Source organism: Mauremys reevesii, linkage group 3 (assembly GCF_016161935.1).
Source record: "Mauremys reevesii isolate NIE-2019 linkage group 3, ASM1616193v1, whole genome shotgun sequence".
Classification (NCBI taxonomy): Eukaryota; Metazoa; Chordata; order Testudines; family Geoemydidae; genus Mauremys; species Mauremys reevesii.
Window position 1 is genome coordinate 20338404 of NC_052625.1, and position 27824 is coordinate 20366227.

A 27824-nucleotide genomic window follows, 5' to 3' on the forward strand; every position below is an offset into this window, starting at 1 on the left:
ACAGAGAAAACCTCCAATAATGACAATCCTCCCCAATGGACCCCCCTGAATTGGTGTCGGAAACTGTTTAGAATGGACAACATTTTCAGCACTGTCACATTAGCACTTAAACGGTTGTCAGCAACAGTATAATTTGCTAACGTAACTGATTCTTCAGGATTTAAAAACAATTAGGGTGCGTAAGGACAATGGAATTACACACCAAGGTGTAACTGTCTTACTTTATATAAAAAAGGGAGTGGGTGTCTCAGAAAGAAGGGTAGCAGACAACAGGTATTTTCCCTTGAAGTCAGTGGAGCAGTAACAGTCAATTTGGAGCCACTACTAAAGTCCTAAGCCTTCTGCTGCTCCTGTGCCTTCGCTCCACAGAAGGTAAGAATAGTAGATCCATATACTGGCAAACCTCCCCTTCCCTCAGCTTGGCTCTGATCTGTCCCAAAACCTGAGTCCATCAAGATGCACAGAGAGACACTGCAGACTAGAAATCTATGGCAGGCAGATGGGATGGGATGGATACCTGAATAGGATTCCCTTCCACCTCACAATGCAGAGGAATAGTTCCATTGCACTTGGTGCATTCCGTTGCTGCAAAAATGGCAGGATTTCCCCACAGAAGTAACTTTAAATATATTAAAATCACTTTGATACAGACAAAAAAATTTAAACTCAAATTAATGAAGTTAAATTAAAAACTGTTTTCATATACCTTTTCTAAGAAAAGATGCTTGTAGGTTTCCATTCCCATAGCATGCTGATCTTTACTTCGTACTTGATTTAAGAACCAGTGTAATGCATCATCATAGCACTCAGAATCTTCTACTAAACAATGCCATAAAATGTCCACTTGTTCTAAACTCAGTCCTAGAAATAAAATGTTTTTAAATGCTTCTTTATAATATCAATAAATTTGCATATTCTATCTAAAACAGGACAACAAGTAGAAAAAGGCATAAAACCCTTTGTCAGAATGGTAAGTTTTAAAAATATGTCTAGCAGCAGAAGAACCCTTTATCTCCCATATGTAGCAATCAACTGACAGGCATCTCTTTCTCTAGCATTTTTGTGCAGCGTGGAACTGAGGAGTTGCCATGGCTTTTTGTCCCTGATGAAGTGAATATCCATACAAACACACACAGAGGATTTCATGCCTATCAAACTGCAGGAGGTTTCTCACTTTATAATGTGTTTACACACATTCTGGACTTCGTTTTTGAGTTGGGAATGGAGATAGTGGTTAAGAATTATATCCTTGTCATGATTTGATTGTTACTTCCTTCAAGGGAGCTCAATACCCCACTTAGTTCTTATCAAAGCACTGGGCTTGCACTCAGAAACTGGTGTTCCTGGTTAGGCTGCAGATTTCTTCAAGGAAGAACACTGTGGACTATTTTATCAATGGCACTGTAGGACATTATACTAAGTTTTCTGCCCTTGACTACTGATATTATGGCTCCTAAATACCCCTCTCTTTGTGCCATCCTGAGGTCACCTTGATTCACAGACAACCTATAACAGATGAACTGTGAGGGGAAAGAGTCTAGAGTTGCCATTGGTGAAAACTGAACTTGGAGTACGACCAACTGAGGCACAGAGAAATTGTGAGGTTCTGTGCCATATTGACAGCTAAGTAACCTTTCTTTTCTTACATCATGGTACCCATGAAGTCTTGATCAGCACAACAATTCTAAAAGTGAACAGTCTATTTATCCACAAGAGCTCACTCAGAATTAATATCTTCTCAATTTTAGGAATTTTCTATCTATTGTACTGCATGGACAAAATCGAACAGACTGAGGCTGGATTATCTGGCCCTGTGGCAGCACAGCGATACCAGCAGGTGGCAATAATAGTAATATCTTCTTGAATTTTGGCTAGTTTTGATCATGCAGATTCAGGAGGTATTTGGAAAGCTGCAACCTACACACTGTTAGCTGGAACCACATGGCTACTAAAAGCATGGTTTGACCAAAATGAGCAGATAACTAAGTATCGCTTATTACTGACAGTCTCACTGACTACTACCTTATCTCTAACTCTAATCTTTTGAGGAAAAGTTATTTTGAAGACCGTGGCAACCATCTAGTGTCCTCATATTTTCTTCACCCCTGTAATCCGGTATTAGGCCTGGGGGAAGATACAGACCCTCTATGTTGGTAGCAATAGATTTTACATTTAACAAAATCAAATCAGTTTAAACTGAAACGAAGTTAAACTTTAGGAGAGTGTATTACTAAAACTACAGAAGCCTGAAGGATTAGCTATGCTATGCCGCAGATCTTATCATCCATCAGAGGCTGCCTTATCCAAATACGATAAACGGAGTACAGGACAGCCAAGTGGGATATCATCTGGAGTATTTTTAATGCTTAATCTTGACTGTTCATACTAGAAAAGAAATTACTACAGGAATTTCTAGGCTTATTCACTATTTGGAAGCAGTAGCATGTTCTTACTGTTCATTTTCATTTGCTGTTGTGTATGGAGTTGCATTTTCTTTGATGCTGTTAGAAAGAGAATGCCAATAATTAGTACATCCCCCTTCCTCTCTTTCTTGCTGCTGAAACACCTTGTTCACATGTCTGACCAGGTGCTTCTAATGTGCTCATCAGCAAGTTCCAACAAGATTATGTAGTGCAATTAATTAGACAAAATTATTATTCTCCAGCCTTTCCTTATGTTATGACACAGAAGTGGAAGTTTATTTAATTAATTATTGTGATTGTATAAATTTTCTTCAGGGAAGTAGTGTCAATAGTTCAATCTCACATTCCAGATTCTCTTTGTCTGCATCTGTTTCCAGCTGCCACATTAAGTTCTTGGTCTTGCTATACTGTGCAAGTATTCTGTGAAGTGCTCCTTGATTTCAATCTTCTATTGAAAATGCAGTTTTGCTGCTAAATAAATTACCCCCAGGCCTGCTTTTCCTCTGAATGGGTACATGAGCAGCATGTTTGTCCTTCATACTTAATCCAGTTACGTATATTTTAGTTTAAGTGCCATAACTTCATTAGAATCAGAGTTCACTGGTTGCTGTTCTAACTCAATAAACTAATGTCATTATAGGAATTAAATTTGTATACTGATCATTTTCATTCTAAAATATTTAATTGTCCTCAAATATTACCACTATTTAGCACACAAGACATTATTCCAGAAAACCACTTGTAAGCTACATTATTAAAACATAGAAATAAATAACATTTTTGCACTCATACTGCAGTTTCTATCCAAAGACCTCAAATCACATGATGTAGGGAAATATTATTATTCTAATTTTAATTATCATCATCCCGATTCATAAGAAAATTGAGGCTCAGTGAAGTTAAATGACATGACCAAGCAAAGCTGGGAATAGAATCCAAAAGTTCTGATCCCCAGTTCTGTGCTTTACCTACAAGACTACCCTCCTCTTAAAGTACAGCATTTTAGATTAACCTTTGATTTTGTGATTTAAAAAAAAATATGGTCATATTAATTAAAAAATAATCAGATTGTTAAAAAGTAGATATGTTTAATTGTAAAATTCAAGGGATGGATATTAATTATCAGGTAATATAAAAAAACTTACTGAAATGATCTGGTGATCCAAGAGTTGAAAAAACACATGTCAAAAACTGAAGACGCACTTGAACTTCTGCACTGTGGCTGTACCTATATTTGAATATTTTTTAAACAAAACATATTTTTAATTCATTTGCAAATGTTTAATTACTTATATTGATCCTTCTCCATCCCGCCGCACACGCACACACTTGAGCAAACATAAGAACATAATTTCTCATTAATTTTTTAAAACTACTTTCAAAACTTCAAACTAAGTTCAAGTAGTAATGTAAACCCACTCATACAAATTGTAGCACAATACAAAGTAATTGGAAAAAGAGAACAGGGGGTGGGGGAGCAATAGGTGAGTTTTGTGTGTACTTTATGCACCTTTAGTAGGAAATGTATCTGCTCAGCACCATGCAGAATGGGGCCTTCACTAAGTTTCTAATACACCTGCAAAATGCTCAGAAATGTCTGAACTTCCAATCACTGCATAAAGATGAATTACTCTTCTTGAAGCAATCTTTGCAAGTGCTGCCTACAAATTTTAATTATATTCCCCACCTATTATGAGATGCAGATTTATTTAAAATAAAAGAGAGGAGGAGAACAATATATGACCTAGTTTTCAACAATGAACTATTTCACATAAAAGGCTAAATTTTCAGTCAGCTTCAAACCAGCCTTTAAAATTGTAACTCATCACATAGATCTCTAACTGCAGGATTTGCATATGCAGATGAAGGTTTTCGTGAAGCTGAAAATTAGACCCTAATTGAAAGCTAAACTTTTCAAATGTGGATGCCTGAAGTTAGGCACCTATATCAATATATAGATACATAAATAAAAGTGAGCTGATTTTCATAGATGCAGATCCTGTGAGTTGCAAGTGCTCAGCACTGCTATAAATCAGGCCACTTTTAACTAGGTTTAAAAATAGACTTAGGTACCTAATGTTAGGCACCCAGGTTAGAAAATGGGCACTGAAGTTTTAGTACTTGAAGACAACTGTACTATCTTAATGAAATTTTATAGCAGAAGGAAAATTAGTAGAAACACCATAAAGGTTTTTAAAGAAACTAATTTAGATGCCTTTGATCAATTTCTGTAAAGAAATCTTTACCTTGTATCAGTAAATGTAAACATTCAAAGCAATAATGATTAACAAGGATCACTCTTAGAAAGAATTAAAAGGATTAACATGTTTTTTAAATTAAAGGCAGATGTTTAACATGCTAATATGAGACACAAAGGATGGTCTTATTAAAATCAGTCTATAAATATTTGGCTAAAGACATAATACGGTTGCAGCAAGTCTTCCTACTGTTCACCTTTCTTGCACCTCCATTTCCCCAACAAGGGTTATTAATTATTATAATAAAAAGGGAACTGTCTCAGAAGGAATTGCCATAAGGAGAAGAACAATGAGTTTAAAATTATAAAATTATATTCAATACTCACAAAACCAGATGCATACACTATACTTACAATGCATGTTTATGTCGTCCTTCCCTTACTGCTTGAATGTAGTGTATCAAATTATCAAAGAAGAGTTTCATCATGTTAAGTTCTTTTTCTGCCCACCTGTGCAATTTAAAGGGAAAAAATATTTTGCCTAAGTGAGACATATGTTGTAGGAAAATTCATGTGCAAATTAACAAAGCTAACAATCCACTTTCCATATGCCTGGAGGTGCACCCCATCACTTATAGAATTTTGAAAAGTCTCCACTATGTTTCTCTGCTCTATCTTCTCACCCTTAAGGCTCCTAAGTGTGGCCATCATTTTCTGACCTAGGACTAACAGACGGACCTTCCTTCAGAGCCCATCAACACTGCTCTGTAAGGCTCTGATTCAGCAAAGTATTTAAGAAAGTGTCTAACTTTAAGAACATCAATAGTAGTTCCATTGACAAACTATATTTTAGCCAAATATTTATAGACCAATCTTAAGATCTTCAATGGGACTACTCACATGCTTAAAAGTTAGCTATGTGTTTAAGTACCTTGCTGAATAAAGGTCTAAATGGCTACAGGAGCTGTTGATGAGTGACATAAGGCACTACCTTTCCAAAAAGTCCAGGTGTGCTTCCTCCACAGCACTCAAAACTTCTGCCAGCTCAGAGACCAAAAACTGAACCTGATTTTCCCCTAAGGCAGAACAGCACTACACAGCCTTTACTTTTAAAAACATTAACATTTTTAGTGAATTTTGCATTACTCAAAATTATTGGATTTACAATCAGAACAGCTACAGCACAGCCTCTGGCAATACAAGCTTACCCACATTGTCCCCATCAATGCACTTCCAGCATTCTACAGCGAGTCCACTTACGGGGATCTAACGGTGCATATCCACCCAAACATTAGCCTTAGCCTCAGTTCTGATAAAGCTTATCTTATGAAGAAATCTGCTCATCAGGAACTTAAAGACATCAAACTCATTTCATATAGGCCACCAGATGGTAATGACTTTGAGTAATAATCAACCTGAGACCTGGACGAGGTTTGAATATGTGATCTAGATGTGAAAGGCTCTTTATCCTATCAACAGCCCTTTGGCAATCATCAATTTCCTTTCTTTTTTTTTTTTGGGGGGGGGGGGGGGGGGGGGAGGTGAGAGAAGGTATTTTTACTTACATTGTTATCCAATGTGTATCATAACTGCTCCCAAACTGCTGAAATGTACCAAATAACTTTGGAAGAAGACGAAGTGAAACTACTACAGATCTAAAGGGAGGAAAAAATAAATAACTGGAATATGATTTTTGTAAATTAAAATCACTGACAGTACCTAAAGTTATTGTCAGGGTGCATGCTCTTCACTGACAAATTCACTTTAAATTGAAAGTATTGTGCATATTTGGGTGAAGTCCACCTTTGTATGTAACCCTCTCATGAACAAGATTTGGAGTGTGAATATTATAAATATTTATGTATAAATAATACTTTACGCACAAGATTGTTCTCAAATATAAAATAAAATAGTACTCACTTTGTTCGTTCCAGAAGTCTGATATTTCAAAAGATTATGCCAAATACACGTTCATAAATATATCGGAGTTTCACGCTGACAGGTAATGCATTTTCTTTTGAAATGTCAGCAAAATAGGTACCGTTTTAATCGCATGAAATGTATGTAAACAGAATTAGATCTGCACCAAACTGCCAAAATAGTAACAAAAGATATGTATATATAGGCTATGGGTGCACACCTGGGGAGCAGGCAAAAAAAAAGAGCTAATTGCTGAAATCTTCAACAACCCAAGAAGTGCCCCAATGGCCTAATGTTGCACACTGCTGTTTGCTGTGCTGAATTACGTTTATATTTCATTTTTAAACAATTTGGAAACAATTGTTTCAAGTTTAAACAATTATAAGAGGTTTATATAATGTGTCTTATACTACAAAAACAGTTCCTAATAAAAATGGTAACAGAACATTACAGGGAAAAGATTGCGGCCTACGGCTTGGTCACCTATTTCACCTGAATTAGTTTTTATTTATGCTGAGCTTCAGACAATAGAATATAAATGAATAATGTGCTAGACTTAAATGCCTAGGATGTACTGCGTCACTGCAGATCCCTAGTTGGAGCAAGGAATGGCCCAGAGGATCTCCATTTACATATTGAAGCTAAAAATAATTCTCCATTTAAGCATCTTATTTAATATCTTTGCAGGGGATCTGCTTGGAGAATTTAGCTCTAAGAATGAAATCACCAATCCTTAACTGGTTTGTTAAGGGCCCTAGACAGTCAGATCTATGGGGGTGTGTTTGTCATAGCCACATCTGTCATGACAAATACTATGCACCATAAATCATGATATTAGTAAATCAGTTAGCCCATTATGAACAAGATTACATTATAAAGTTTTATCAATTTGGTTCTGGATTAGTGAATTGGACATAGGACAGTTACCTTTTCCGTAACTGGTGTTCTTCGAGATGTGTTGCTCATGTCCATTCCTCAATAGGTGTGCGTGCTCGCCACGTGCACAAGTGAGAGAAGTTTTTCCCCTAGCAGTACCAGTAGGTGAGCGCCCCAACAACCCCAGGAGTGGCGCCACTATGACGCGGTATAAGGGGCACTGTGTGCTCCCCCTACCCTCAGTTCCTTCTTGCCAGACAACTCCGACAGAGGGGAAGGAAGGCGGGATGTGGAATGGACATGAGCAACACATCTCAAAGAACACCAGTTATGGAAAAGGTAACTGTCTTTTCTTCTTTGAGTGATTGCTCACGTGCATTCCACAATAGGTGATGCCAACCTATATCTGTTGGAGGTGGGTAGGAGTTCAGAGACACTCGGGACGGAGTACAGCCCTGCCGAACCTGGCATCCTCCCTGGTTTGGGAGACGATCACATAATGCGAGGTTAACATGTGAACCGAAGACCATGTGGCAGCCCTACAGATGTCCTGGATGAGAACATGGGCCAAAAATGCAGCCGACGAGGCTTGCGCCCTAGTCGAGTGCACCATCACAATTGGCAGCAGGGGAACTCCCGCCAGGTCGTAACAAGTTTGAATACACGAGGAGATCCAGTTGGAGAGCCGCTGAGTGGAGATCAGCCAAACGCATGAGAGGCGATGAACAGCTGCGAGGACTTCCTGAACGACTTTTATGTTCTAGGTAAGAAGCCAGAGCCCGTCTCACATCCAGCATGTGGAGGCGGCGCTCCTCACTGGATGCACGGGGCTTGGGACAGAGCACCGGCAAGAAAATGTCCTGACCCATACGGTAGGCGGAGACCATCTTGGGGAGGAAAGAAGGATATGGTCAGAGCTGAACCTTATCCTTATGGAACACCGTGTACGGGAGTTCAGAGGTCAGAACCCAGAGCTCTGAGACCCGTCTAACGGATGTGATAGCCACCAGGAAGGCTACCGTCCATGAAAGGTGCGACCAGGAGTATGTAGCTAGTGGTTCAAACGGGGGACCCACCAACCTCATCAGCACCAAGTTCAGGTCCCACTGCGGGACTGGGGGCCTAACATACGGGAAGAGACAATCCAAATCCTTAAGAAATCGGCCAGTTGTGGCACGGGAGAACACAGTATGGCCCTGCACTGGTGGGTGGAAGTGCAAAAGGGCTGCCAAGTGCACTTTGACAGATGAGGGCACTCAGTCTTGGGCTCTAAGGTGAAGGAGATAGTCTAAAATGAGCTGAATCAGAGCAGTCACAGGTGAAACGCTCTGATCAGCTGCCCACTGGGAAAACCAAGACCACTTTGCCAGGTAGGCCCGACACGTGGAGGGCCATCTGCTTTCCAGGAGGACGCGCTGAATTCCTTCCGAGCAAGTCCTTGCCTCCCTGCCTAACCATTGTGCAGCCACGCCGTGAGGTGAAATGCCGCTAGGTTGGGGTGAAGGAGGCAGCTCTGGTCCTGGGATAGCAGGTCCCAGCAGGATGGCAATGGCCACGGTGGGGCGACTTCCAGGCTTGTGAGGGTCCCGTACCAATGTTGTCTGGGCCATACCGGGGCTATCAGGAGGACCCAGGCCCTGTCTGTTTTTATCTTTTCCAAGACCTTGCCAATCAGCAGGATTGGGGGAAAGACATAGAGAGGCTGGCCTGACCAGGACAGGAAGAAGGCACTGAAGATGGCTTCCATGCCCAACCCCTACCGCAGCAGAAGTGTGGACACCGGTGGTTCTGCCATGCAGCGAACAGGTCCCACCTGGGGAGTGCCCCACGTTTGGAAAATCCTGTGCACCATCTCTGGGTGTAGTGACCACTCGTGCTGAGAGAAGAAATTTTGGCTCAGGCAATCCGCCCAAGAATTCTGGGTGCCCGATAAGTGGTGGGATTGCAGGCAAATATCGTGGGCTATACAGAAGTCCCACAGCCTGAGGGTTTCCTGGCAGATGAGACGTAGAACATCGAGGCCATGTTGTGTGTGATAACCCTGACCACTCTGCCCTCCAGGTGTGAGCGGAAGGCCACGCATGCCAGACAGACTGCCCTGAGCTCCTTGATGATTATATGCAGGACAAGGTCCTACGCGGACCACAGACCTTGAGTCTACACGTTCCCCACGTGGGCTCTCCACCCCAGGTCCAATGCGTGAGACATCAGCTCCACGGATGGGAGCCGGCCCCTAAACGGGACCCCATGGAGCATGTTCCCCAGGGAGGACCACCATCACAGAGAGGCAATCACCAGTTTGGGCACAGTGACGACTTTGTCCACCATGTCTCTGGACTGGGAGAACACCGAGGCCAACCAGAGCTGGAGTGGCCGCATCCTGAGTCTGGTGTGGCAAACCACATATGTGCATGCTAACATATGACCCAGGAGCCGGAGGCATGCTCTGGCTGTGATCACGGGGAACCTTGTGACTGTGCTGATGAGCTCCCTTAGGATCTCGAATCTGTCCGGTGAGAGGGAGGCCCTGGCCAACATCACGTCCAGAACTGCCCCAACAAACTATATGCGCTGCACTGGGACTAGCATGGCCCAACAGACCAACAGGCCCAGAGTGGCGCACATGGACAGGAGGAGCACCACATGATCCCGCACCTGCGACCTGGAGCTGCCCTTGACCAACTAGTCGTCAAAATAGGGGAAGATCTGGACGCCCCGACGTCTGAGGTAGGCCGCTACCACAGACATACACTTTGTGAAATACCTTGGGAGCAGCAGATAGGCCAAACGGGAGGACCGTAAATTGGTAGTTTTCCTGCCCAACAGTGAAATGGAGGAAACGTCTGTGTTCCTCAAATATATGAATGTGGAAGTACACGTCCTGCAGATCGAGGGCGGCGTACCAGTTCCTGGGATCCAGGGAGGGGATAATGGAGGCCAGAGAGACCATGCAAAACTTGAGCTTTACCATGTACTGGTTCAGGCCTCGCAGGTCCGGGATAGGCCTGAGCCCCCTTCGGGATAAGGAAGTAGGAGGTGTAGAACCCCTTGCGTCTGCACTCCGCTGATACCACCTCCACCGCTCCTAGGCCAAGGAGCTGCCTCACCTCCTGCTCAAGCAGGGTCTCATGAGGGGGTCCCTGAGGAGGAACGGGGATGGAGGGTGGGTGAGTGGGTGGGGTAGAGGTAAACTGGAGGGTGTAGCCCCGGGAGCCAGTGTTGAGGATCCATCAGTCTGAGGTCAGCCATGACCACTCCGGGAGAAAAGCACACAATAGGTTGGAGAAGGGAAGCTTTATTGCGGGTGCATCCCTGGTATGAACTAGTAAGACGCCCCTGGGCGTCCTGTCAAAACTGACGCTTTCCCGCCTGTTTACCCTCGGAGGGCCCAGGTTGGGGAGCAGACCAGGATTGCCTCTGCAGGTGTTTTTTTATAGTCCCTTTACTTTTTATAAGGGGGCTCATATTTAGAGTGGGTGACCTAGGTGGGAGCGTGCTGCGGTTTAAACTTGGCCCTGGCCGGGGCTGGGACATAGAGGCCAAGGGTCTTTAGTGTTGTGCAGGAATCTTTCAAGCCGTGCAATTTCATGTCCGTCTGTTCGGCAAACAGGGCCTTGCCATCCAACGGATGGTCCTGTAAGGAGTTCTGCACCTCGCTGGACAACCCAGACAGCAAGAGCCACGACGTCCTTCTCATGGACACTGCGGAGGCCATAGACCTTGCAGCCGTATCTGCGGAATCCGAGGCTGCCTGAAGGGCTGCCCTGGCAGCAGCCGGACCCTCCTCCACCAGAGCCTTGAACTCTTTTTTGTCACGCTCTTGGAAGGAGTCCTCCAATTTGGGCACAGAGCTTCACAAATTGAACTCATATCTCCCCATGAGAGCTTGGTGGTGCACCACCCTCAGTTGGAAACTCGAGGATGAATAAACCTTGCTCCCGAATAAATCCAGCCTCCTCGAGCCCTTATTCTTAGGAATTGGGGCTGGTTGGCCTTGCCTCTCCCTGTAGTGAGGGCTGGCTTTAGGCCGATTTGCCCAATTTCCCCGAATTGGGCCCCATGCCTAAGAGGGCCTTGCGCCAGCGCCTTTTTAATTTTTACTCACCCGGCGGCGTTCCGGGGTCTTTGGCAGCATTTCGGCGACGGGCCCTTCACTTGCGCTGGGTCTTCGGCGGCATTTCAACAGCGGGTCCTTGAGTGCTGCGGAAGACCCAGAGCGAGTGAAGGACCCGCTGCCAAATTGCCGCCGAAGACCTGGAGCGCCGCTGGGTGAGTACGAATCGGGTTCCACACTTGTTAAAGCCGGCCCTGCCTGTGGTTGACTGATTCGACCACTAGGGAGTTGGGGGCAGGGTGGGTGTACAGGTATTCATGTCTCTTGGCAGGCACGAAGTACTTCTGATCTGCCCTCTTAGAGATGGGGGACAAGGAAGCCGGGGTTTGCCACAAGGCATTCGAGATCTTTGCCACCCCTTCATGGAGTGGGAGAGCCACCCTGCCCAGTGCCAAAGCCGAGAGGAGTCTGAGGGTTCCTCCACCTATTCGGCTTGAAGGTTGAGGCTTGATGCCACCCTTTTCAACAGTTCCTGGTGGGCTTTAGAGTCCTCCTGCGGGACAGGTGGAGGAGGGGCCGTGATTGCCTCATCCGGGGAGGATGGGGGTGCAGTTCTCTGCATACCCACCGGTGCCGCAGGTCCAACCACTTGGTCCCCCTCCGGGCAGTGAACTGGGGATGAACGCTCCACCAACTCCTTCCTGGGAAGTTGAGAAAGGGAGGCCGATGGTCTGTCCAACGCTCCAGCCACTGAGCGAGCCACCACCAGTGGCTGCGTCGGGGCCCATGGGGCCCATTGGTACCATGGTGCTGGCCAAGGAGCCCGGTGCCACTGCACCTGATGTGGTATTGGCGGAGCAGGCTATTAAGCCTGACTACCTTGGCCCATCAACTGATGACTGCGAAGGGAGGCCGGGCTGGCATACGATCTGTCACTATCCCAGGACCGGGATGAGCGGTGGCGTCGGAAACGATGCCAACCACAAGACCATGATCCCGGCGTGGAGGAGCAGGAGTACCACCAGTAGCAGTTGCTCCGCGACGGGTTCCGACAGGCGGATCTGCGATGGTGAGATGACAGTGATCAATGCCTGGAACTGCGGGAGCGGTGCCACAGCAGAGACCTCGAGCAAGATGAAGAATGGGAATGGCGTCGATGCCCCTACCACGAAGGGCTACCGTAGCCTCTTGGAGACAAGAACGTCCGGTGCCATCTAACCCGGTCTCGACAGGGCGCATTCTCCTCGCAATGTCTACGGTCCCTCAAGGTGGAGCGGTGCCTGGAATCCCTGCTAGTAGGTACCCAGCCAGACAACCTGGTGGGGGTTGACAGGGACAAGCGTGGACTGCGCACGGGGTGGTCGCTGAGCGGGGAACGTCATCGAGAACCTTCCCTAGATCATGAATGGTACCGTCCAGGGAGCGACTGCAGGGATCCAAGTGGTGGCTTGCCTCTGGACCGGGGACCCAACGCTGGCGGTGACCCTGGTATCAGCAGAGACATAACGTTCCAGGCTGCTTGCAGGGCCTCTGGCGTAGAGGGCAGCTCAGAGTGGGCCAGGCTACCCCGCTCAACTTGAGTCGGAGGCCAGAAGGCCGATGGCGACCCAGAACTGCCCATCACGGGTCTAGTCTCTCCCCCGGTCTTGCTCAGGTGTCTCGGCGGAGAAGACCTCTTCTTAGCCTTTTTGGAGTGTCTCGTGGACGGGGAGGCACCGAAGGATCACCACACACCGATGCCGCAGTGCTCGGTGCCGACTCAAAGCTGCGCAATGGTGTCAGGGTCAAGGCCAACTCCATCAAAATGGCTCAGAGCTGAATGTCCCACTCCTTCTTGGTCCAAGGCTTGAAGGATCTGCAAATCTTGCAGCGATCGCTGAGATGGGTTTCCCCCAGACAGTGTAAACAGTCCACGTGCAGATCACACATGGACATCGGCCGCTTGCAAGTGTCGCATGACTTAGAGCCCGCACTAAACTAACTCTAAACTAAACTACTTCTAACTAAAGGTACTACTAACTATGAACCAACAGAGTTCAAGAGGGAAGCTGCAGCCAAGCTGCAGCGAACAGTTCGATGCACCTTCACTGGCGGAAAGAAGGAACTGAGGGTGGGGGGAGCGCGCAGTGCCCCTTACATCGCGCCATAGCTGCACCACTCCAGGAGTTGCTAGGGGCACTCCCCTAGATATACTGCTAGGGAAAAAACTTCTGGCACCGGTGCATGTGGTGCACACACACACCTGTTGTGGAATGCACATGAGCAATCACTCAAAGAAGAATAACCTGTTTCCTTAAGTAGGTTAAACTATTAATTATTATAAAGCCATTTCAAATCATTTTTATTACAAAATAAAAGTTATTTTGCACGAAATAATGTGAGCCTGAACTTCATAATTTCTCCCAGCACAAGCAACCAGGCCTAGTCACCCTAATGAAAAATCTAGTTTCAGAAACTCAGTTAGATCAGGGTTTTGACCAAATTGTAATGAGATTTGCTCCAAAAAGTGCTTAATGTTCCTTCTGAGTTACAGGCATGCAGGTTCTCTCATAAAACTATGATGAGGACTGAAGTCTAAAAAGATTTGTTGGCACTGCGAATGTCAAAATCTCTTCTATGTTGGCCATAGTTAAATGCACCAAAGGTTTATTAAGATAACTCTGCAGTCAGCAAACTTGTCTTGCCTCAGGAAAAACAGGCTGTGTGCTTGTCATCTTCTTTTGGTTTGCTTAAGTGGGTCTAGGTCTTCTCAGTGTGCGTGTATAACTCGCATAAAAGTTAACCAAATTTACAAATATCCACTGAGGCGAAAATAAGCATATAAGAATGTAACTAAATATGTATTATATCAATTTAAGGAAGATGCACAAGAAAGAGAAAGTTACTTACTGTAACTGGAGGTTCTTTGAGATATGTCGTCCCTATCTGGATTCCAAACACAGATGCATGCGTGCCATGCACCAGAGCCAGAATTGTCATGTGTCATCCTTCGGGCACGGTGGTGTGACCAAGGCTTTAAGACGCTGTACAGGTCGACCCTGCTTCAGTTCCCCCCTTACCCAGCAACATATGAGCCCGGTATAGAGGGGAAGGAGGGCGTAATTGAATCCAGATACGGACCACCCTTCTTGAAGAACCTCCAGTTACAGCAAAGTAGCCTTTACTGCAAGTGCTGGTCCCTATGTGGATTCCAAACACAAGAGAGTAATGAGCAGTGGTCAGGAAAGAGAGGTGTGTGAGGGCTATCAAAAAGACCAAGTCTGTACAACAGCGTGACCGACTGCAGCATCCATCGTTGTGCAGGGAGCAATGGCATAATGAGTGGAAAAAGTGTGGACAGAGGACCAAGTGGCAGCTCGACATATGTCTTGCCATAGAACGACTGCGAGGAAGGCAGATGTGGCAGCGTCTGCCCATGTGGAGTGGACCATGATTCCTAGCTGGAGCAGAGGGCTCGATACCTCATTACAGGTCTCAATGCAGCGGGAGATCCACTTGGAGAGACGTTGCAAAGAGAGGGCGGAGCCGCGGCGACACTCCGTGATGGTGACACAGATCCGAGGGGAATGGGCAGAAGGCACGGGTATGATGAAGATAAAAGGTTACCGCCTGACAGACATCGAGGGAGTGGAAGGTGCATTCCATGGACAAGGTGACTGGGAGGTGTATACTTTGGTTGAGGTGGAAAGGCCACCTTGGGCAGAAACTTGGGATAGAGACATAAGGAGACTTTGTCCTTACGGAAGATGGTGAATGGGGGGTCCATCATCATGGTTGCCAGTTCACTGATATGGCATGCCTAGGTGATTGCCACCAAGAAGATGACCTTCATGGAGTGGTGGGTGAGGGAGCAGGTGGTGAGGACTTTGAAATGGGGTTTCGTGAGGGTCAAGAGGACCAAATTGAGATCCCAAGGCGGGGCAGGAAAAACATTTTGTAAAGGGGAAAAACACTGAGGAGGCCCCAGAGGAAGTGGGAAGTCATTGAGTGAGTAAAGATGGAGAAACCATCCACGGTGGGAGGAAGGATTGAGTGCAGCTAGGTGAACACGGACAAAGGAGTGAAGCCAAATGGCAAAAATTAAGATGTTTGTACATTAATGCGAGGAGCCTAGGTAACAAAATGGAGGAACTAGAGCTACTGGTGCAGGACGTGAAACCGGATATTATAGGGATAACAAAAACATGGTGGAATAGTAGTCATGACTGGAGTACAGGTATTGAAGGCTATGTGCTGTTTAGGAAAGACAGAAATAAAGGCAAAGGTGGTAAAGTAGCATTGTACATCAATTATGAGGTTATCTGTAAAGAAATAAGAAGGGATGGAATAGATAAGACAGAGTCTGTCTGGGCAAAAATCACATTAGGAAAGAAAGCTACTACAGCCTCCCCTGACACAGTGCTTGGGGTGTGCTACAGACCGCCGGGATCTGATTTTGATATGGATAGAGACCTCTTTAATGTTTTTAATGAAGTAAACACTACTGGGAATTGTGTGATCATGAGAGACTTTAACTTCCCAGATATAGACTGGAGGACAAGTGCTACTAATAATAATAGGGCTCAGATTTTTCTGGATGTGATAGCTGATGGATTTCTTCACCAAATAGTTGAAAACCAACAAGAGGCGATGCCATTTTTTATTTGGTTTTGGTGAGTAGTGAGGACCTCACAGAAGAAATGGTTGTAGGGGACAACCTTGGTTCGAGTGATCATGAGCTAATTCAGTTCAAACTAGATGGAAGGATAAACAAAAATAAGTCTGGGACTAGGGTTTTTGATTTCAAAAGGGCTAACTTTAAAGAATTAAGGAAATTAGTTAGGGAAGTGGATTGGACTGAAGAACTTGTGGATCTAAAGGCGGAGGAGGCCTGGAATTACTTCAAGTCAAAGTTGTAGAAACTATCAGAAGCCTGCATCCCAAGAAAGGGAAAAAAATTCATAGGCAGGAGTTGTAGACCAAGCTGCATGACCAAGCATCTCAGAGAGGTGATTAAGAAAAAGCAGAAAGCCTACAAGGAGTGGAAGATGGGAGGGATTAGCAAGGAAAGCTACCTTACCTTATTGAGGTCAGAACATGTAGGGATAAAGTGAGAAAGGCCAAAAGCCTTGTAGAGTTTTCCCTTGCAAAGGGAATTAAAACCAATAGTAAAAGGTTCTATAGCCATATAAATAAGAAGAAAACAAAGAAGAAGTGGGACCACTAAACACTGAGGATGGAGCGGAAGTTAAGGACAATCTAGGCATGGCCCAATATGTAAACAAATACTTTGCCTCAGTCTTTAATGAGGAGCTTAGGGATAATGGTAGGATGACAAATGGGAATGAGGATATGGAGGTAGATATTACCACATCCTAGGTAGAAGCCAAACTTGAAAAGCTTAATGAGACGAAATTGGGGGGCCCAGATAATCTTCATCCAAGAATATTAAAGGAACTGGCACATGAAATTGCAAGCCCATTAGCAAGAATTTTTAATGAATCAGTAAACTCTGGGGTTGTACCGTACGACTGGAGAATTGCTAACATAGTTCCTATTTTTAAGAAAGGGAAAAAAAAAAAAGTGATCCGAGTAACTATAGGCCTGTTAGTTTGACATCGGTAGCATGCAAGGTCTTGGAAAAAAATTTGAAGGAGAAAGTAGTTAAGGACATTGAGGTCAATGGTAATAGGGACAAAATACAACATGGTTTTACAAAAGGTAGATCATGCCAAACCAACCCGATCTCCTTCTTTGAGAAGGTAACAGATTTTTTAGACAAAGGAAACGCAGTGGATCTAATTTACCTCGATTTCAGTAAGGCATTTGATACGGTTCCACATGGGGAATTATTAGCTAAATTGGAAAAGATGGGGATCAATATGAAAACTGAAAGGTGGATAAGGAACTGGTTAAAGGGGAGACTACAACGGGTCATACTGAAAGGTGAACTGTCAGGCTGGAAGGAGGTTACTAGTGGAGTTCCTCAGGGATTGGTTTGGGGACCAATTTTATTTAATCTTTTTATTACTGACCTTGGCACAAAAAGTGGGAATGTGCTAATAAAGTTTGTAGATGACACAAAGCTAGGAGGTATTGCTAATACAGAGAAGGACTGGGATATCATACAGGAAGATCTGGATGAGCTTGTAAAGTGGAGTAATAGTAATAGGATGAAATTTAATAGTGAAAAGTGCAAGATCATGCATTTAGGGATTAACAACAAGAATTTTGGTTATAAATTGGGGACACATCAGTTGGAAGTAACAGAGGAGAAGGACCTCGGAGTACTGATTGATCACATGATGACTATGAGTCGCCAATGTGATATGGCCGTTAAAAAAGCTAATGCTGTCTTGGGATGCATCAGGCGAGGTATTTCCAGTAAAGATAAGGAGGTGTTAGTACCGTTAAACAAGGCACTGGTGAGACCTCATCTGGAATACTGTGTGCAGTTCTGGTCTCCCATGTTTAAGGATTAATTCAAACTGGAACAGGTACAGAGAACGGCTACTAGGATGATCTGAGGAATGGAAAACCTGTCTTATGAAAGGAGACTCAAAGAGCTTGGCTTGTGTAGCCTAACCAAAAGAAGGCTGAGGGGAGATATGACTGCTCTTTATAAATATATCAGAGGGATAAATATCAGGGAGGGAGAGGAATTATGTGGACACAAGAACAAATGGATATAAACTGGACACTAGGAAGTTTAGACTTGAAATTAGATGAAGGTTTCTAACCATTAGAGGAATGAAGTTCGGGAACAGCCTTCCAAGGGGAGTAGTGGGAGCAAAAGACATATCTGGCTTCAAGATTAAGCTTGGTAAGTTTATGGAGGGGATGGTATGATGGGATAACCTAATTTTGGCAATTAATTCATCTTTGATTATTAGCAGGTAAATATGCCCAATGGTCTGTGATGGGATGTTAGATGGGGTGGGATCTGAGTTACTACAGAGAATTCTTTCCTGGGTGCTGGCTGGTGAGTCTTGCCCACATGCTCAGGGTTTAACTGATCGCCATATTTGGGGTCAGATAGGAATTTTCCTCCAGGTCAGATTGGCAGAGGCCCTGGAGGTTTTTCGCCTTCCTTTGTAGCGTGGGGCATGGATCACTTACTGGAGGATTCTCACCTTGAGGTCTTTAAACCACGATTTGAGGACTTCAATAACTCAGACATAGGTTAGGGGTTTGTCACAGGAGTAGGTGGGTGAAATTCTGTGGCTTGTGTTGCGCAGGAGGTCAGACTAGATGATCATAATGGTCCCTTCTGACCTGAAAGTCTAAGGAATGGTGTCCCTAGCCTGTGTTTGTCAGAGGGTGGGGATGGATGGCAGGAGAGAGATCATTTGATCATTACCTGTTAGGTTCACTCCCTCTGGGGCACCTGGCATTGGCCACTGTCGGTAGACAGGATACCGGGCTAGATGGACCATTGGTCTGACCCAGTACGGCTGTTCTTATGTTCTTATGGTGTAATAGCAGTGCAAGCCGCCATGTGGCCCAGAAGGGAGAGTCACTGATGGACGTGTATGTGTGGACAGCGTCAGAGCATCACAATAAGGGAAACGAGGGTGCCAAAGCAGTCCTTGGGGAGAAAGGCACAGGTCTCAACAGAATCCAGCTGTGCCCCTATAAAAGTAAGTGTTCAGGTAGGGACAAGGATCGACTTTTCCTTGTTGATGCAATATCTAAATTGTGTAGGAGGGTGCATAGAATCTATATGGTAGTAAGGAGGTGGAAGTGAGAGGGTGCCACGAGAAGCCAGTTGTCCAGGTAAGGAAAAAGGGTATGGCCCTGTCTGTGCATGTGGGCCGCCACAATCACGAAGACCTTCACCTGAAGACGTGAGGGGGAGTGGGGATGGTAGCAATCCTTAAGGGAAGGATGTGCAATTGATAATGGGCACCGCCCGACATAAAGTGAAGGAATTTGCGGTGAGCGGGATGAATGTCTGTGAAAGTATGCATCTTTCATATCGAGAGCTGAAAACCATGCTCCATGGGAAAGGGAGGGGATGATGAGGGGAAAGGTGACCAACCTGAAATAAAAGTTGTGAATAAACTTGTTCAGGGATCAGAGGTCCAGGATAGGGCAAAGATCATCCCCTTTCTTTGGAATGAGAAAACAGTGAGAATAGAAGCCACGGCCATGGTAGCATCGTGGAACAGGTTCTATGGCACCCTTGTAGAGGGGCGTTGTAGAGAAAATGGTCTTGTGAAAGGTCCAGAGGGTGGCCAGAAGGGAAGGAGAGGAATTTGATGAGGTAGCACTGATGGATGATGTCCAGCTCCAAACGGTCGGAGGTGATTCTGCCCCATTTGCGGGCAAAGAGGACAAGATGACCCCTGAAGACGATTTGTGGCGAGACTGGAGGGGCCAAGGAGGGTACGCAGATCTTAAGGGAAGAATCAAAAGGGTTGTTTCAATGGTCAGTGAAAGGTAGAGGTGGCAGAAGAGAAATGTTGGGGTTGCTGAAAGCGAGGGCAGAGGCGAGGTGAGTCAAGTGTTCACTGGGGGTATGGTTGGTAAGTGGTCCATGGGCAAGGGCGCAGGGGTGGACGTTGGTGTTGATGGGTGGAGGCTGGATTATCGATGCCCAGGGAGTGGAATGTAGCTCAAGAGTCCTTACAGGAGTGAGGGGACTCATCCATTTTGTCAATGAATAATTTATTATTGAAAGGAAGGTCCTCGAGGGTAGTCTGGACCTCTTTAGGGAAGCCACTAGACTGGAGGACTATGCCGGATGCCAAGAAGCAAGATGCAGTGTCTGCAGCGTCAACTCCACCCTGGAGCATGACCTTGGCTCCCAGTTTGCCCTCATCTATCAGGCATTGGAATTCCTGCTGGCGGTCTAGTGGAAGAGAGTCTTGGAAGTCAGCCAGTTTGGAGTAGGACAGAGTCATATTTGGCAAGAATAGCCTGGTAGCTGGTGATGCGGAACTGTAACCCGGCTGATGAATAAACCTTGCGACCCATCAAGTCTAGTTTCTTGGCAGCGCAGTCAGGGGGGTGCATCTGAAATGCTGTCGGGCACATTCGGTGGTGGCGTTGACCAACACGGAGTTAGGTAGTAGGTGGGTAAAAAGAAAGTTGGTGGCCTTCGAGGGAATGAAATACCAGCATTCTGCCCTTTTTGGTGTAGGGGCACAAGATGCTGGCATGTGCCACACCGCCTGGGACTGTTGTAATGTGGTGGTATGGATGGGTACAGCCATACAAGGGGGTCTGGGTGGTTGAAGGATGTCCAGGAATTGGTCCTTGGAGTCCTGAACACCTTCCACCAGGAGACAGAGAGGTAGCCATGCGATGGAGCAGGGACCGGTACTGCGCATGGTCATCTGATGGTGAGAGGGAAGGTTGAACAAGGGCGTCATCCGGTGATGACCAAGCGCCTGTAGGGATGGGTGGTTCTGATGGTGCAACCGGGGCCAATGGGTGCAGCTGGGGCCAACAGGACCGACGGTGCCAGGCGTGGAGCAGGAGGACGGTTGACCATCAAGTGGGGCTCGTCTGTCGTTGGCCGGAGAAGGGAGCCTGGAGCCGGGTGGAGGTCCGGAGTGCGGTGGAGTGCTCATAAAGGGCAACATAAGCACTGTCGACAGTGTCAGACGCAATAAATGGCCCCAAGTACGCAGAACTAGGTGCGTAAAGCCCGAGGGTCCTGGTGGAGTTGACGGTGCTGAGAATGAAGGTCCCAGTGTCAGGATGAAGGGCGGGGCCGACGGTGAGTGATGGCATTTGGAGCGGTGCTCTGTGCGCAGTCTCTTCAGGGCCAAAGTAGAAGCTGGACCTTCTGCTGTGATGCACAATTGCTCATCATGGCTCGGGGAAGTAAAAGACGGTTACTCACCGTTGTAACTGTTGTTCTTCGAGATGTGTTGCTCCTATCCATTCCAGTTAGGTGTGCGCGCTGCGCGTGCACAACTCTTCGGAAGATTTTTACCCTAGCAACTAAGGCAGGTCGGCTGGGCGCCCCCTGGAGTGGCGCCGCTATAGCGCTAGATATATACCCCGGCCGAACCGTCCGCTCCTCAGTTCCTTCTTGCCGGCTACTCCGACAGTGGGGAAGGAGGGCGGGTCTGGAATGGATAGGAGCAACACATCTCGAAGAACACCAGTTACAATGGTGAGTAACTGTCTTTTCTTCTTCGAGTGATTGCTCCTATGCATTCCAGTTAGGTGATTCCCAAGCCTTATCTAGGCGGTGGGGTCGGAGTGAGACATGGCAGAGTGTAAGACTGCTGAGCCGAAGGCTGCATCGTCTCTGGATTGTTGCACCAACGCATAGTGGGAAGCGAAGGTGTGGACAGAAGACCAGGTGGCCGCTCTACAGATGTCCTGGATGGGGACATGGGCCAGGAAGGCGGCAGACGAGGCTTGCGCTCTTGTAGAGTGAGCGGTGAGGCGGCTAGCTGACACACGAGCAAGCTCGTAACATGTCCGGATACAAGAAGTTTCCCAGGAGGAAATCCTCTGAGAGGAGACCGGCTTGCCTTTCATGCAATCAGCAACCGCTAGGAATAGCTGGGGCGAACGCCGGAAAGGCTTCGTCCGCTCTATGTAAAACGCGAGGGCCCTGCGGACGTCCAGGGTGTGAAGCTGTTGTTCACGACTTGAGGTGTGCGGCTTCGGGAAAAAGACCGGGAGGAAAATGTCCTGGTTTAAGTGGAAGGCTGACACCACCTTAGGGAGGAAGGCCGGGTGTGGTCGAAGCTGCACCTTGTCTCCGTGGAAGATGGTATACGGTGGACCAACCGTTAGGGCATGAAGCTCCGAAACTCGTCTTGCTGAAGTTATAGCGACGAGGAAAGCCGTCTTCCATGACAGGTAGAGCAGGGAGCACGTGGCCAAGGGCTCGAAGGGGGCTCCCATAAGCTTGGCTAGAACTAGGTTCAAATCCCAGGACGAGGTAGGATGCCGCATCGGCGGGTACAAGCGGTCTAGACCCTTAAGGAAGCGGGAAACCATTTGGTTGGAAAAGATGGACCGTTCTCCTACAGCCGGTCAAAAGGCGGACACGGCAGCCAGATGTACCTTCAAGGAGGAGACCGCGAGTCCTTGTTCCTTAAGGGACCAGAGGTAGTCCAGAATCGTAGGAATAGGGACCACGAAAGGATTAAGGCCTCTCTGATCGCACCAGAGTGCGAAACGCTTCCATTTCGCGAGGTAGGTTGAGCGAGTGGAAGGCTTCCTGCTTTCCATCAGGACTTGCTGCACCGCCGCCGAACAGTCACGCTCCGCGTGGGTCAACCACGCAGGTACCAAGCTGTAAGATGGAGGGACTGTAGGTCCGGGTGGCGGAGCCTGCCGAAGTCCTGCGTTATCAGGTCCGGCCATAATGGGAGGGGAATAGGATCCCGTACGGAGAGCTCGAGCAGCAGAGTGTACCAGTGCTGCCTCGGCCAGGCCGGAGCGACGAGTATGAGGTGGGCCCTGTCCCTCCAAAGCTTGAGTAGCACCTGATGTACGAGTGGGAACGGAGGGAAGGCATATAGTAGGTGATCCATCCAGGAGCAGAGGAATGCGTCCGACAGGGAGCCTCGGGAGCGACCCTGGTAAGAACAGAACTGGTGGCACTTCCTGTTCTCTTTGGAGGCAAACAGGTCTATCTGGGGAAACCCCCACCTTCGGAAAATTGTGTGCACCACATCTGGACGAAGGGACCACTCGTGGGAGAGGAACGACCGGCTGAGATGGTCGGCCAGCGTGTTCTGCACTCCTGGAAGAAAGGACGCTACCAGGTGAATCGAGTGGGGAATGCAGAAGTCCCAAAGGAGCATTGCTTCCGTGCAAAGCAGGGAGGAGCGGGCCTCGCCCTGCTTGTTGACATAAAACATCGCCGTCGTGTTGTCCGTGAACACCGCCACACAGCGCCCTTGAAGATGGGCATGGTAGGTTTGACACGCGAGGCGGATCGCCCGCAGCTCCCTGACATTGATATGTAGGGAGAACTCTCGGGGCGACCAGAGACCCTGGGTGTGTAGGTCGCCGAGGTGTGCCCCCCACCCCAACTCCGAGGCATCCGTGGTCAGGGTGACGGACGGGCGAGGAGGGCGGAATGGGACTCCGGCACACACGACCTCTGGGTCCAGCCACCAGTTGAGTGAATCAAGGGTCGGTTTCGTGACTGTGACTACCATGTCTATGGGGTCGCGGTGCGGCCGGTACACCGACACAAGCCAAGTTTGAAACGGGCGAAGGCGCAGCCTCGCGTACGTAGTCACGAACGTGCATGACGCCATGTGGCCCAGGAGGCGGAGGCAGGATCGCACCGTTGTTGTGGGAAAGGATTGTAGGTCCCGGACGAAGGAGACCATCGCCTGGTGCCGAGGTCGAGGGAGGCAGGCCCTGGCCAAATTGGAATCCAGGACCGCTCCGATAAATTCCACTCTCTGTGATGGAGCTAAAGTGGACTTCTCGGCGTTTATCAGAAGTCCTAGGCGCTGAAACAGGGCTAGGATCTCGGCCATTTGACTTGCTACAAGTTGGCGGGATGGCCCGCGGATGAGCCAGTCGTCGAGATACGGGTACACGTGCATGCGACAACGGCAGAGGGCTGCGGCAACCACTGCCATGCACTTGGTGAAGACCCGCGGCGCCGTGGAGAGGCCAAAGGGTAGCACCGCAAACTGGTAGTGCACGTTGCTGACTACGAACCGCAGGTAGCGTCGATGGGGAGGGTAAATCGCGATATGGAAGTACGCGTCCTTCATATCGAGGGCGGCAAACCAGTCTCCCGGATACAGGGAGGGAATGATGGTCCCCAGGGTTACCATGCGAAACTTGAGCTTGAGGAGGTATCTGTTGAGCTCTCGGAGGTCTAGCATAGATCGTAGACCTCCTTTCGCCTTGGGGATTAGGAAATATCAGGAATAAAATCCCCGGCCTCGCATGTCGTCGGCACCTCCTCTATGGCACCCAAACTCAGCAGAGTCTCGACCTCTTGCAAGAGGAATTGCTCGTGAGAGGGGTCCCTGAAGAGGGACGGGGAGGGTGGGTGGGAGAGAGGGGGCAAAACAAACTGAAGGCGGTGACCAGACTCTACCGTGCGCAGTACCCAGTTGTCCGTTATCTGGGACCACGCTGGGAGGAAGTGAGAAAGATGGTTGAAAAATAACGGGGAAGGATCCGGTGAAGAGACTATATACAATAGAATCAGAGATACGCTAGGGATGTGGAGGTCAAAGGAGCACTCCACTGTTCCAACGGCCGTCACGGGCAGGAAGAAGGAACTGAGGAGCGGATGGGTCGGCCGGGGTATATATCTAGCGCTATAGTGGCGCCACTCCAGGGGGCGCCCAGCCGACCCGCCGGAGTTGCTAGGGTAAAAATCTTCCAAAGAGCCGTGCATGCGTGGCGCGCACACCTAACTGGAATGCATAGGAGCAATCACTCGAAGAACACTGCATTTTGAGGCGGTCCTCATCGGGGAACTGCCTTTATGCCTGTACTTGTGCTTGTGCACGCAGTAGGGCTTAGGCAGATGCGACGGTGCTGTCAGTGCCACATGAGGGACCTGATGAGGCGCTCACCGCCAGTGATGGGTTCTGCTCCCGTGGTTGCATCGGAGCCAGGTCTGGTTGCACACGCAGACACATTGCTTCCTCCATTAAAAAATTACGGAGACAAAGTTCATGAGCTGCTCGGGTCTGAGACAGGAATGAACAGCTAATGGCGCAGCGGGAAACTATATGGGCTTCACCTAGGCAGTATAGGCAATGGGTGTGTTCATCACTCACAATGAAGGAGCAAGGGCACGAGGCACAATTTTTTAAACTGGTTTGATGGGACATAGTCCCCGGGCCAGAAGGGAGGAGTCCCCAAGAGGGGAAGTCCAAAGAGAGAACCTAACTGGCTACAATGAATAACGGACAACTAACTAGATAAGAAAACTACATACAATGAAAGGTTAGAACGCAGTACTCTTAGGTGGCTAAGAGCACGGAGGAACAGGGGTCCCTCGAATGAGCCAATCGTCTAGATACGGAGAACGTGTATCCGACGGTGGCGAAGAGAGGCGGCGACTACCGCCATGCACTTTGAATATACTTGGGCTGTATAGAGGCCAACCGGGAGGGCCGTATACTGGAAATGACGACAGTAGGCCCCAAACCGGGGGTATCGTCTGTGTGGAGGAGAAATGGTGACGTGAAAATACGCGCCTTTCATATCGAGGGCGGCATACCATTATCCGGGATCCAAGGATGGGATGACTGTCCCCATGGGTACCATGCGGAACTTAGCTGTATCGTGAACTTGTTGAGTTCCCGCAGGTCCAGGAGAGGTCTGAGACCTCCCTTCGCCTAGGGGATTAGGAATTAGTGGGAGTAGAACACTTTGCCCCTTTCGTCCTTAGGTACCTCCTCTATAGCTCTGATGAAGAGGAGCGTCCGCACCTCTTGCAAGAGGAATCGCTCGTGAGAGGGGTCCCTAAGAGGAACGAGGATGGGTAGGCTTTTGCCCCATTGGTGGTTAGAAGGACCCTAATTTTGGCCTCTTTGGGGTCCTGATTGACGCCTACGACCGCGCAAGCCACGCCCGCTGGCAAAGTCCTGTCCTTGTCTAGGCACAGGGTAAGAGCGGTGAGGCTGGGGACGGAAAGGTCGGCGCTGAAGCACTGGCGTGTGCATGCCGAGAGAGAGAGCGCGCAAAGTGACCCTGCTGCCCTTTAGGCTTTGCAGCCTAGGGCCAGTTTCTTCCCAGAGAACAGGCCTTTGCCATTGAAGGGCATAGTGTGCAGCAGCTGTGAGGGAAGGCTCGATAACTGGAGCCATGAAATGCCCCTCGTGGCAACACCCGAGGCCAGAGCCGTGGCAGTGGAGTCAGCTGCATCCAACGAGGCCTGGAGGGAAGCTCTCGCCAGCTTCTTCCTTTGCTCCAGGAGGGCATCGAACTCTTGATGGGAGTTCTGAAGAACCGACTCTGTAAATCTGCCCAACGCCACCCATAGTAGCGGCTAAGCAGGGCTTGCTAGTCTGCTACACGAAGTTGCAGGGCCCCCGCCGAGTACATCTTACGGCCCAGGAAGACCATTCGCCTAGCCTCCTTGGATTTAGGGGCTGGTGCCTGCTGGTCATGGCGTTCCGTCCCATTGAGGGACTGGGCAACAAGGGAGCAGGGCAGGGGGAGATGTACATATAAGTACTCCTACCCCCTGGAGGATACCATGTACTTGCGTTTTGATTAGAGGAGGGCCCGAGGAGTATGTTCCTGCCCCCGCCTCATCCGGGGAGGAGGAAGAAGAAAGGCCAGGGACAAGCGGGTCCTGTGAGGCTCGCGCTCCTGGACAACCTCCTGATCCGGTGGTATCTGGGAGCCCGGTTGAACCGGGGCTTGCTCTGTACCAGTCGGAGGGGGACGGCTAATTGTCGCCTCTGGCACCCAGAGCTCCGACAGAACAGAGCGAGAAGGGATCACCGGTACGCCTCTGACGTGGTAGTACGCCCAAGGTGACCAGAATGACCACTGATAGGCCTCCTGGAAGACTCTGGAGGGCACATCGGAAAACAGAGTACTGCGCATATGAAGTGTCCGCATGGGACGACACTGATGCGTGGCTGGATGGCCCTGGAGGAGCTGAAAAGCCCTTGGTAGAGTCTCCCTCTCTAACTGACATCGCTCGAGGCGGCACCGGGGATCGGTACCGGGAGGCATACCGGTACCGAGAACGGGACCTGCCACTGGAGCGGTGCCGTGCGGTCAACCGAGATCGCGAGGCTCGATGTCGGGAGTGGCTACGGGAGTCTCGGTGCCTGGAGCCGTGCCGTGTACTGGAGTGTACCGGGCCGGCGAACGGGACGGTGACCAGTGCCGTGAGTACTACTGGTACCAAAATGAAGAACGGTGCCGAGACTGTGAGCGGCGTCGGGACCTCGATCGGTTACGGGACCGAGAATGCCTGCGGAACCGCGATCGTGAACGGTGCCGCTCTGTGGTGCCGACGGAGGGTGGTCTGATCAAGGCAGGCTTGCCGATCGACTATATAACCCGCCCCGGCAGTGCCGGTGGTTGAGGCAGCGCAGACGCCGTCATTGCAATCAGCTCCCTCGCCATGGAAACTGTCTCCGGCGTGGAGGGAATAGTGAGCTCGACCACAGCTTGCGCTGGGCAGCTTTCAGGCACCGGACTCGACGGCTCTTGCGTGGCCAGGGTCGACGGTGCCGGTATTGTCGGTGCCACGGCAGGTATCAGAGCCGGGCGGTCCGACTTAGTATAGCGCTCGGGCTGCGGAGCAGTGCTCTGATGCAGCTTAATAGTGAGCTTGACCATGGCTCGCACCGGGGAGCTTTCCGGCACCGGACTAGACAGCTCTTGCGCGGCCGGAGGCGACGGTGCCGACATTGTCGGTGACACGGCAGGTATTAGTGCCGGG

General features: G+C 48.5%; 1 protein-coding gene across 6 annotated transcripts in view; it reads right to left on the bottom strand.

The window, feature by feature from the left end:
* Nucleotides 1-27824, bottom strand: part of USP34 (ubiquitin specific peptidase 34) — a 310790-nt gene that overhangs the window by 175724 nt on the left and 107242 nt on the right. For 5 of the 6 annotated variants that reach the window (XM_039529334.1, XM_039529332.1, XM_039529335.1 and 2 more), the window contains 5 exons: nucleotides 6186-6275; nucleotides 5035-5130; nucleotides 3569-3651; nucleotides 2454-2501; nucleotides 707-861 (listed from right to left, as the gene is read on the bottom strand). In XM_039529334.1, the coding sequence (XP_039385268.1) occupies nucleotides 707-861; nucleotides 2454-2501; nucleotides 3569-3651; nucleotides 5035-5130; nucleotides 6186-6275 (472 nt within the window). The remainder of the gene's footprint in view (nucleotides 1-706; nucleotides 862-2453; nucleotides 2502-3568; nucleotides 3652-5034; nucleotides 5131-6185; nucleotides 6276-27824) is intronic. The other variant, XM_039529336.1, reaches the window with a different exon arrangement.